At 36.9% G+C, this 11083-nt stretch overlaps 2 protein-coding genes across 2 annotated transcripts; one reads left to right on the forward strand and one right to left on the reverse strand.

The window, feature by feature from the left end:
- Positions 1-470: 470 nt before the first annotated feature.
- On the forward strand, positions 471-2989 carry LOC137007030 (transcription factor Adf-1-like). The gene is made up of 3 exons (XM_067368287.1): positions 471-901; positions 1213-1394; positions 1577-2989. The coding sequence occupies exons 1-3, from the start codon at positions 751-753 to the stop codon at positions 2051-2053; spliced, it is 810 nt and encodes a 269-aa protein (XP_067224388.1). The 5' UTR covers positions 471-750; the 3' UTR covers positions 2054-2989.
- LOC137006278 (uncharacterized) lies at positions 2402-4651 on the reverse strand. The gene is made up of 3 exons (XM_067366912.1): positions 4507-4651; positions 3887-4002; positions 2402-3205 (listed from the first exon to the last, which is right to left on the reverse strand). Exons 1-3 carry the CDS (start codon positions 4649-4651, stop codon positions 2402-2404), a joined length of 1065 nt encoding a protein of 354 aa, XP_067223013.1.
- Between the last annotated feature and the right edge of the window lie 6432 nt (positions 4652-11083).

The following is an 11083-nucleotide window of genomic DNA, read 5'->3' on the forward strand; positions in this document are numbered from 1 at the left end:
ACTTATTTAGAATAACAAACAAAAAGTGAATATCAGTAACATAAACATGTTTTGTCTAAGAAACATGACATCAAGAATTTAATGTGAATTACACAATGATCGTTCTCTGCAAGCAACCTTATAGTGTATAGTAAAATTTAACATCCATGTGCAACTTTCCTCAGACAGTCATTCTTTTGTTTATAGTTTGTAATTCTTTGGACCTGTAGAGTTGAAAATGAACAAAGGTATTTGCTTTCCTATTCCAACCCAATCTTTCTTACCAAAATGGCCATTTGGAATTCCTAAAGGAACAAGATAATGATCAAGAGCTGTCGTCCAAGATATGTGTACATCGGGTGTCTGCTAATTGTCACACCTTTAGCACTAGAAGTCCCAGAGAGCAGCCATTTGGCTTTTCTACCTATAAAACCCGCAGGACAGCCGATGGGCTGGAAGTCTTTAGGCTAAAGGCCGGAACACACCAAGCCGACGGTCGGCCGTCGGGCAGTTTTTCTTCGTCGGCCGACTAAGTTTCCTCGGTGTGTTCTGCACCGTCGGCTGAAGTTGGTCCTCGTCGGCTTTGTTTCGGCCGATTCGAAATGTTGAATCGGCGTTGGACCTCGTCGGGCCGTCGGGCCATATGATCATTCTGATTGGCTGTTCAGCTAGCGAACCAGTGCATGAGAAAAGAAAAACGGAAGTGACGAAGCAAGTAAACGACGAAGTCAAGAGGGAACACACATTGTTTACCTTAGGTACGTGAAAGACATGGCTATCTGGAACGAGGCAAGTGAAGACGAATTGATCAACATGATCCAGGAAAGGCCGGGTTTGTATGACATTACGGAAAAATGTTATGTCAACCGTGTGCTGAAAGCTGAACTGTGGCGTGAGATCGAAAATAAACTCGTCATATCAGGTAAGATTTCCTTTTTTGGCAATTGAGAAAGCTTGTTTGTAATTGTTCAATAGTCCATAGTAAAACTAATATAACCATTTTAGTGTTTTGTGTGTACCAAACTAAGTTTGTTTATGGAAACAGACAGTAATTAATATGTGCTGTGCTAGCATCTCATATTTCATAATAATATTAAAGTTAATCAAATTGTTAATAATATAATTAACAATACAGCAAAAAGTAACATTTGTTGGCATAACAAATACTCATTAAAGTGACAAAATAAGCAGCCATAACACTTAATGCTTACAAAATTTTACTTTGTCCCTCAGAAAAAGAGCTCAAGAAGCGGTGGGATTCATTGCGAACCCAATACATGCGTTATAAGAAACAAGGACCCTCAGGAAGTTCTGGAGCTCAGAAGACTGGCAGGCAGCAATGGATCCTGAACCGCCTGCAGTTTCTAGAGCCTCACACAAAAAGGAAGGAGAGCACTTCAAATCTAATGATCATGGTAAATAAACAAATATATTTATATTTATTTATTTATTTATTGTTTAATTTCAGAATAAAATAAACATTTTGCTTTTGTAAGATGGCAAGTGCTTCTTTAAAAGAGTCTATTCACAAGTAACTCCGCATATTAAGTCAAGCCATTACATTAACTTGTCACATTTGTATCTTATGTTTTTTAAGGAACCTGCGGCTGATAGTGATTCCTGTTCACCCTCAGATGGTACCAACAGTGACACCTGGACTGGCACCCATGAAGACCCCAGCTTCAGTGATGCTGACCTACGGTCAAGTACACCCTTGGCTGAATCCACCATCTGTGGAACTGAGTCCACAGCCATGAGAAAGGACCATTTGCAAAGCTCCAACATAAAACCAAAGCCTCCAGGGAAGCGCAGGAAGATGCAAGACGAATCCTCCAGCGAGGAATCCACAAACTTGATGCGCACCATCGGCAAAACTCTGGAAAAGTTGGCATCACAGGAAAACACCAATGATGCCATCTCAGCTTACTGCAAAAATCTTGAACACAGAATGCGGAATTTGCCACCACATCTACTGCCACATTTCCAGCATGAGGTTGATAATTGCATTTTCAAATATTCAGTGGGCCACAACCATGCACTGGATGCATCTTCCAATCAGTATACACACTTGTAATTTTTTATGTAGCAAAATTGTAAACAGATATTGTAGCATTTAGTAAATATGTCACGCTTAGTTGTACGTTATATTAGAGTACTTATGCAAAGTTTATATTTCTGTACATTTTATTTATTTTAAATACCAACTGTTGATATTTTTCTGTAAATTACCTTAATGCTATTTTTGCACATTTGAAAATAAAACACTGACTTTGTGTAAAAGGTACTTCACTGTTCTTTATGTAAAAAAAAAAATCACAAAACACAATGATGTAAAAATATAAACTTTATTTTGCAAATTCACACCATTGTTATAAAACATAAACCAAGGTCAAGGGGGGAAAGAAACAAGTTTGCTACATGCTTATATTTTGCCCCACTGAAAGGGCACTGCACCGGTGTCCGAATTAAAGTACTGGCACAGTTTATCCCTGAGCTGTTTGGCGTGTGTTGTACTGTTGGTTGTGCGTGGCAGAGAGGCCTGCTGTAGGCCAGGGTCTTCTCTCCATCTTCCAGGGACAGTGTCATGATCTTGTTCTTCCTGGTCGATTCCTGCCATGTACACTTCACAGCACTCTTTGCGCAGAAAGTTGTGCAGAGCACAGCAAGACAAAACAATGTCCTCCACTTTGGCAGTGCTTTGAATATTAATGGTGGTTAGTAGGACGCGAAAACGATTTGCCAGGATGCCAAATGCATTTTCAACCACCCTTCGAGCTCGCGAAAGTCTGTAATTGAATATGCGTTGCTCTACAGACAGCTTGCGGTTCGGGTATGGCTTCATGAGGTATTCCTTTAAGGGGAATGCCTCATCAGCCACAATGCAGTAAGGGGCCAGCTGGTCTGATTCAGGAAGTGGTGCAGGTGCAGGAATGTTGGATGTTCTTTTCTCCAAGGCATCCTGCAATGAGCATCCCCCAAACACTCCACCATCTGAAATGCGCCCGTTGCAGCCCACATCAACATACAGAAATCTGTAGTTGCTGTCTACCAGTGCCATAAGCACTATTGAGAATGTATGCTTGTAGTTGAAGAATTTAGATCCAGATCCTGGAGGGGGACGAATGTTAATGTGCTTTCCATCCAGAGCACCCAGGCAATTTGGGAAATGCCACTGATTCTGGAATCCAACGGCTACTTGCTGCCACTCTTCCACTGTGTCTGGGCACTAAAAAACAATATAATTAAAAGAAATTAGTTTAACTCGTCAGACCATTAATAACTCAGTGATTTTGACATTCTTGAATTAACCCTGCAAAGCCCACTTCTGCAGAATTACAACATCACTTTCAAAAATTTAAAAAAAAATGCCTGCAAATGTTTTTTTCTCTCAAGATCACATTTACATAGTTAATGGGTTCTATTGTTCGTCCTCACAATGCTATTGGGTTGAAGAAGTGTTTATAGGTCAGCATTAGGCTCTTTATGTTTTGGATTTTGGGGGAGATGCCTGTTGCATTGTTCAGGGACAGGTATGAATGGTCTTGAATATGAACCTGTAAGTGCTCTGGGGGGATGAATGTGTTCTTTTAGTATGATAAGTAGAGAGCATAATAGGCCAGCCAGACTGTATTGTTTGAATGTAGTAGTGGAATTTTATTTGCATTGAAATTATAATTTGATGGATAATACTTAGATCTCTGCCCTCGACACATGGTCTACCATCCTGTCTATTCTTTCAGTTTATCTACTACAATATAAGACCCTAAAATTACCCTTATTAAAATGTAAAAAAACTGAAAAATCTTTAATTTCTACATCAGAGGCCTCCTAAAACAATATCTGAGAGATCAAAAAAATTGCTCATTTTTGGGCTAAAACAAAAAACATTAAACAGATACATGTATACCTTTAGGTATTTCTCTTTTAAGACTTGGTAGATTGCTGCACAGGTTTCAGGAACAAATTGCTGAATTGTGGACATTCCCACCCGGAATTGGTAAGAAAGGCTCTTGAAGCTTTCTCCTGCAAAGATTACAAACACATAACTCCACTATTAATTTTCCACACCTTTTACAGAGTCAAATCTAACACTTTTAATGCATTTGTACTACACTACATTAAAGCAAATATTTTTTTTATCAGTTATTAAAGACATTGTGCTACAAACAACCATAATAATGTTTTATACATTGTGTCTTTTTAAAGTAGGCTACAACTGGATACAAAATAATAAAATTCTTTTCACTTTTATAATGCTTCATAATACACCAAAATAAACACAACTGAAAAGGTGTTTTAATGAAATGTTCAAACAACGAATAACCTTACCTGTTGCCAAGAACCGTAGTGTAATCATCAGACGTTCCCCCACGGAGATACAATCCCGGTAGTTCGTGTTTGTTCTCTGTATGATTGGACTAATAAGTTCTTTTAACATGTGAAATTGAGTGGGAAAAAGCCGAGCGAAATTTTTAAAACCACAAGTTTCCTGTAACTCGAGCTCTCGACACAGGTTCGGGAAAGCACCTTGGGCCTGTCTCTGGAGTATCCATGGTTTCACCCATTTAGTGCGCTTTCTCCGTATTTTTCTCATCCGATTCTTCCTTTCCTCTTCCACAAGCAAAAGACCAAGGGCTGACAAAGCCAGTGCCATTTGCAACGTGTCGGACATTTTTGAAATAACACGAATCCGTATGTGATGAGCGAGAACTGGTTTTTCATGCACCTTTGTTTATGTTTTGTATCCCTGTAGCTCTTCCGGTCTCCCTAGCAACGAACCATAGCAACGAACACAAACTACTGCCACCTGCTGGCATGGAAAGGCATTTCATCTCACGCAGGCGCAGAACGGACGTGCTATTTGGCCGTCGGCTGTCGAACGTCGGCTTGGTGTGTCAGGGCAACTTTGGACCCAGACGCTGCCGACGCCAGCCGACGCCAGCCGACCCCGCAGTCTGCTTTCGTCGCCACTAGTTCGTCGCCGTCGGCTTGGTGTGTTCCGGCCTTAATATCCCTAATCAGCTGTGAACAGTTGCTTTTGTTATGTAAACAATGTGGGGCCATGCTGAGCCACTTCAAGGAAACTTGTGTTTCACTTTGCCATCTTAGGGAGAAATCAACACACATGTTTTCCTTTGTTGCTGAGATCTATTGATAAAAATAGTACAAAATAAAATAAAGAAACCAACCATTTATACACATATTTACAAATAATATTAAAAAGTGAGTGAGTACATTCCAGCAATCACTCACAATCCTGGCACTGCCTGGCAATATATTATAAATACATTTTGTATATATTCATTATATATTAATCTTATATTTGAAATACATCATAAGTCCATTTTTAAAAGTGTTTGAAAGATGGGTTCAAGTGTACTACAAGTGGTAACTAAATACATTTTTCTATACAGACATAGTATGTTAAAAGCACATTTTAGTTCAAATTCATGGTGTCTCAAAATAGCACAGTTGAGTACACTTAGATGTTCTTAAGATTATCTTAAGAAGTACTAAAGAAGAGCTTTTAGTATATTAAGTACAAAATAAGTGCATGGAAATAGAGCACTGTACATTAGTGTAAAAGTGTACTAAAATAAAGTGTATTTTACTGCACTTTTTTTCACCTGGGTAGACACTCCAACACTTTCCGTTTGCATTAAGATTATTTCTATTACCACGCTGGCAGATATTGATCATTTTACTTAAGTAAAATGTACTTAATTTAGATCCCCCCAGGAGACAAGACTAAATATCATATCTAATTTTCTCATATAGAAAATCCATCTTGATTTAAGATTTTTTTTTATTATTTACTTGAAATAGGATAAAAAAATACTTAGTATGAAAAGCATTTTTGCAGTGTGAATGAGTGAGTTAACTTTTTAAACATCACTTGCACTCCCTCATTTCAGGGTTAACATACTCAGAGTTTTCACTTAACCTCCTTTCTGAAACCGGCCCATGGTCAATCAAGTTCTCCGCTTTTAGCAGCCCTCCCTCCCCCACACATACAAACAAGCCACCAGCAACCATTCACACACACACACACCCCCCAACCCCCCTGCAGATTGCTCAGGTAATGACCATATTTACACATGAATTGATGCTAATGATAGCCAAAAGACTAGCCAGTTAGCATCCACTTGGCTAAAGGAGGGTTACAAATCTCTGGGACTTCTAGTGTTAGTAAGGTGGGGGGAGCTGTAATCTGCTGATTGGTCAGTTTGATTGTCTCACAATTGGTTTTTCGTCACATGGTCAAGGAAGGGATAAAAGAAGATTGTAACTGTTGCTCTGTCTTGTTGACTTTTCTTTTCTTTGTCTCTTCTTCTTTGGGGGTTTTGCTCTTCCTCTCTACCTGAGCTCTGCCATCACTTTCTCTCTCTTGCTCTCTCTCAGGTCACATTTCACATACATGCTGGGATTGTTTTTATCATCTCATACATCTACTCTGCAACTATTTCAAGTGTAACCATAAACCATTACTAACCTTTTTAATTTACAAACTATGCGCCAACTAGTTTTGATTCGGTATTAACACTGAAGTCCTATTGCAATACAATAAAGTCACACAATAGCAAAGGTCTCCCACATATTTTGCTATTCTAACTGTGATTATTTCCATTAATGGTATAAGTAGCAGTGGGTGGTAATAGACAAGAAATGTACAGTTTTACAATATCATGCCATCAACGTTACTGTAGTCAGTCATCGTAGCCTGAATCATGATCGTGATCCACATTATAGACATATCTGGAGCTCTCTGCTGACTTACAAAGAAGTGTCTAAAAGCGTTAATGGAACTGGATGTATCTATTGATCCAAAAACCTCAGTGTGACTATAAGTGAATTCTGTGCATGTAAAGATGCCATCACATCACTTGCTTTTGCCTTTTGATTCCCTTCATGCAATAATGACCTTCCTTTCCCACATATATGAATGAAGAGTCTTACTGCAGGCAATATTACACATAAAAACCTTAAAATAACTGCCATGGACATATGTTGTGTTATACTTAATTCAAAACTTGATGGCTTGTTAATTAAGGCAAAGCTATGTGTGCTTTTTATCTAGTTTTATTCATAGCACTAATACTCTTGCCTTGGCTATTAAGGCATAGCTTAGAATGCAGCATGTACTTTAAAATGTCGCTATGGGAAGAGCATCTGCTATAAGAACAAAAATGTGATTTAAATGAGACATCTGAAGAAGCTTTGCATTGCATGATCCATTTACTTCTGCAGTGTCATTACTGAAAGTATAATAACACCTTCAATACGTTTATGCACCGCTGCCACACAGTGCATGAACTTTTTTACTGCGCATTAAAAACACGTGCCAAAAAAAAGAAAAGGTGTTTAGATGTCATCTTCCATCCCTCACTGCACACTGAAAACTTATAGAGCTGTAAATGGGGCGCTCAAGTTTATTGCTGATCCTTCCCATGCTGGCCATAATCTCCATAATTTCCAAATTTTTCCTATGGAAACCCATCCCAACAAAAGATCATAGATGTCCTATACGTTTCTTTCAATTTAACCAGCTGGAGACCAATCGTTCACTGGTTTGTGCTTCATTTCTTTCATCTGAATCAGTGAGAAGACAAGTTATTGCCAATAAATTTGACACTGCTAATGATATACTGATAACAGTAAGGTTCTATTTGTTAACATGAGTTAGATAACTACATCATTTAACATGAACTAACAATTAAAATACTTCCTAAGCATTTATTAATCTTAAATGGTTAGCTCACTCAAAAATGAAATTTCTGTCATTAATTACTCACCCTCATGTAGTTCCAAACCCATAAGAAAATCTTATTAAGATAATTTTGATGAAAAAATTTTGATGATTAAAATAGTCCACGTGACTGCAGTGGTTCAACCTTAATATTATGAAGCGAAAATAATATTTTTTGTGCGCAAAAACAAAACAAAAATAACGACTTTATTCAACAGTTTCTTCTCTTCCCTGTCAATCTCTTATGCTGTTCACGCTGTATTCCAAAATAGAACATTAAACACTAACAGATCTCCCCCTAATATTGAGCAAAACAATAAATGAAATAACACTTAATTTGATCATTTACTCTCCCTTAACTGTCAGAAGCAAAGCATGCTGGGAACTAGAAATCCGCTGTAACTCAATCTGTGAATGTGTGTATATATGTGTGTGTGTGTTTACAATACATTCACATTTATATGGGAACATGTATGTGCAATAAAGGATAAAACTTTAGTAATATTACATGTAATGCCATTTTTTTCTTCATTTCTAAATATATGTATCAATATATAGCCATACATTGTCAATGCATATATTGAAAAAATATAAGCACTAGTTCCATAGAAATGTATTTTCGTATTATATTTTGCAGTATATTCCCATATATTTTTGTCTGAAATGCTTTATTCTGACTGGTCAGTCGCAAAATTCCGAGGTTATGCCCAGTTAAGGACTTCAGTATTAACTTTTTCCCCACCATGTTTTCACTGTTATATGGCAGGGTGCGCTATTACACATCTTCTGAATGAGTACAGAATCTCATGATCAAAACATCTGATTAAAAGCAGAGGCTCTGTTCTTTCTTTTGATATATTGTATGTTCAGATATTCATACAATAAAATATTCTGGGGGCCATAAATGTTTTGTGAAAATGACCTAAAATGCTGGCGTTGGCTGGCAACATAAAAAAACAAAAACAAAAAACACGCTAGCGGGTAACCTATTTAAGTTCTAAAAGTAAAAAAAAAAAAAAAAAAAGGTTTAGTCCTTCAAACTCAAAGCATATGACCAATCCATTTACAGAGTAGAATGTCCACTAAATTCTAAACCAAGTCGAAAAAGCAAATTGGAATTGTCTATCAAAGATTCAGAGTCCATTAATCCTCTTCTTGGAGCCCTTTTACTGCATGCAGGACAGACCCATCACCTACTGACAAAGTTCAGTGAGCAGGATAATGTTGAAGCCTCTTTACACATCCAAAGTGATCTCCAGGCATGACGGCTGAGACTGATGAGAGTAACATGCATCAATGTACTTTTTCCCTCACAGAAGTGCATTTTACTGTCTGTTAATTATAATTGAGGTTTTGCATCAGGTGGTCTTGTCCGTGTTTGACTCAAGACAGCATTATCCCATCATAATCCTTTCTATCATATTCATAAGACCTATTGTATGAGCTGATGCTGACCTTAAACTGAGCTGAGCTTACACCAACACAAATGAAGCATATCATAGTCACAAAGTATTATGGAATGCTGAAAAGCTGTATAATATAAAAAATGAGAATGACCTTGACAAGATGCAGACACGCTGAATACAAAATAAAACACTGAAATAAAAAAGGCACAAAATTCCAACGGTAAATGCAGTGCAAGCCTGGCTTCCTGGCTTAATAAATAAAATTTTGTTGAATACGTGAAATGAACAAGATTATCCACATACATCCCCAAATACGCTAGGAGTTATCCATTACTGTAAAGAAAAGCAGTTTAACAAACAATATAACATTGCAGTACCATACAAGTTTAAATAAATCATATGGTGAGAATAAGGTCACAGTATTATATTAAATCATGATATTATGAGAATGAAATTGTCACATTTGGTTGTAAGTACACGCATGAAGAAGATGAAGGATAGAACAGTCTTTAATAAATTCAAAGGCAAGTAAATCCACAAACTGTCAAACACAAAAGACTACCATACACTGACGAAACCGGACAAGGGTAAATTGGAAACACATGACTTAAATACACAAACAAATGAGGTGGATGACGATACACAGCTAAGAGTGATGATGATAATGATCAGTAACTATGGTGACAGACTAGACTGCCAGGAAATGTGCAAATTGGTTACAGAAACAAGGAAAGAAATATTAAAGGGGGAATTCTTATTTTAATGTGCCGCTAAAACACCATTGTAATTGTAATACATTCATTTTATTCTGTCATTTTTGCATATTGTCAGTGAAAGTGTTAGCTGGAAGAGGCCTATTTATAATTATGCAAGTTCATAACCAAAAGAGACTCTAATCAAAGTAATGGGGACTTTAAACTGAATTATTCAACAGTATTAAATAGAGATAAACCTTATCACTTACGTATCCAGTAACAGCATACACCATATTCAAGCCATTTTATCAGTTCCCTGTGAATAGACTATATGCACAGAGCGTTCTTTAGAACTTACGCAATAATATAAGCCAGCTGGAAGACTTCCGGTGAAATGTCACTTGCTGGTGTTTTGAGCATCAATAGTGTAATACTTAGTTTATAATCAGAATATAGTCACTTAAATAGTCATGCATAGTATTAATTTAGTTATTCAAATGTAAGATGACATAAAAAAATTTAAATAAATAAAGACGTGCCTCAGTGTTCCTCCTCGGCTAAATTCAATTCGACCATCAGTTTTCACACTTTCGTGTGAAAAAAGCATCAAAAAGAACATATTTATTGTGCACTTAAGTTAGATTCATTGAATAATGTGTTAGAGTTTTCACAAGTGTGCTAAAATCATTGAGCTTGTGCTGCACTGATTGGCAGCTGCTGTGATACAAAGGGAGAGCGCGGTGCTCACTTTCTGCGTAATTTATTCAAAAGAAAAGTTATTGTTTTTCATGAGATTTTGTGAGTACTTCATACTTCACATTGACACAATGTATTTTTAAACCTAGTTATTTTATAATGTTTTATATATTTAAAAGCGAAACTAAGAGAAAAACTTTTACAGGAAATGCATGGCTGATATATTTGCAAATGAATGCTAATCTGCCACCACCTACTGGTTATAGTGGTAATTAATGTCTTTTTTTATTTTTAGATAAGTATTTTCTATCAAATGTTGGACTTCCTATATTTTGAATCATTTGGTTCTACAAATGGGGACAATCTCAGAAGAATGAACAAATAATGTTTGTGGTCATCACATTAAAAATAACATTTGAGGTGCTGGTAAAAAATGTTGCGTGTGCGTGTCTAATTTCAGACTTTTCTTAAACGGTCCCATTAGCTTCGTCTTTATTGCAGTCAATAAAATTGGTTTATTGGCAAATTAGGTAAATGTAATAACTGCATTAAAATATGAA

This window comes from Chanodichthys erythropterus, chromosome 18 (assembly GCF_024489055.1).
Source record: "Chanodichthys erythropterus isolate Z2021 chromosome 18, ASM2448905v1, whole genome shotgun sequence".
NCBI lineage: Eukaryota > Metazoa > Chordata > Actinopteri > Cypriniformes > Xenocyprididae > Chanodichthys > Chanodichthys erythropterus.

What these genes read in the sequence shown, in the direction of transcription:
- LOC137007030 (XM_067368287.1), top strand. Translation starts at nt 751, where the DNA reads ATGGCTATCTGGAACGAGGCAAGTGAAGACGAATTGATCAACATGATC. An exon ending in AAATAAACTCGTCATATCAG is followed by an intron (nt 902 to 1,212) that starts GTAAGATTTCCT and finishes TTTGTCCCTCAG; the next exon opens with AAAAAGAGCTCAAGAAGCGG. An exon ending in CTTCAAATCTAATGATCATG is followed by an intron (nt 1,395 to 1,576) that starts GTAAATAAACAA and finishes ATGTTTTTTAAG; the next exon opens with GAACCTGCGGCTGATAGTGA.
- LOC137006278 (XM_067366912.1), bottom strand. Translation starts at nt 4,651, where the DNA reads ATGTCCGACACGTTGCAAATGGCACTGGCTTTGTCAGCCCTTGGTCTT. An exon ending in ACTCCAGAGACAGGCCCAAG is followed by an intron (nt 4,003 to 4,506) that starts GTGCTTTCCCGA and finishes TAATCTTTGCAG; the next exon opens with GAGAAAGCTTCAAGAGCCTT. An exon ending in TAAAAGAGAAATACCTAAAG is followed by an intron (nt 3,206 to 3,886) that starts GTATACATGTAT and finishes ATTGTTTTTTAG; the next exon opens with TGCCCAGACACAGTGGAAGA.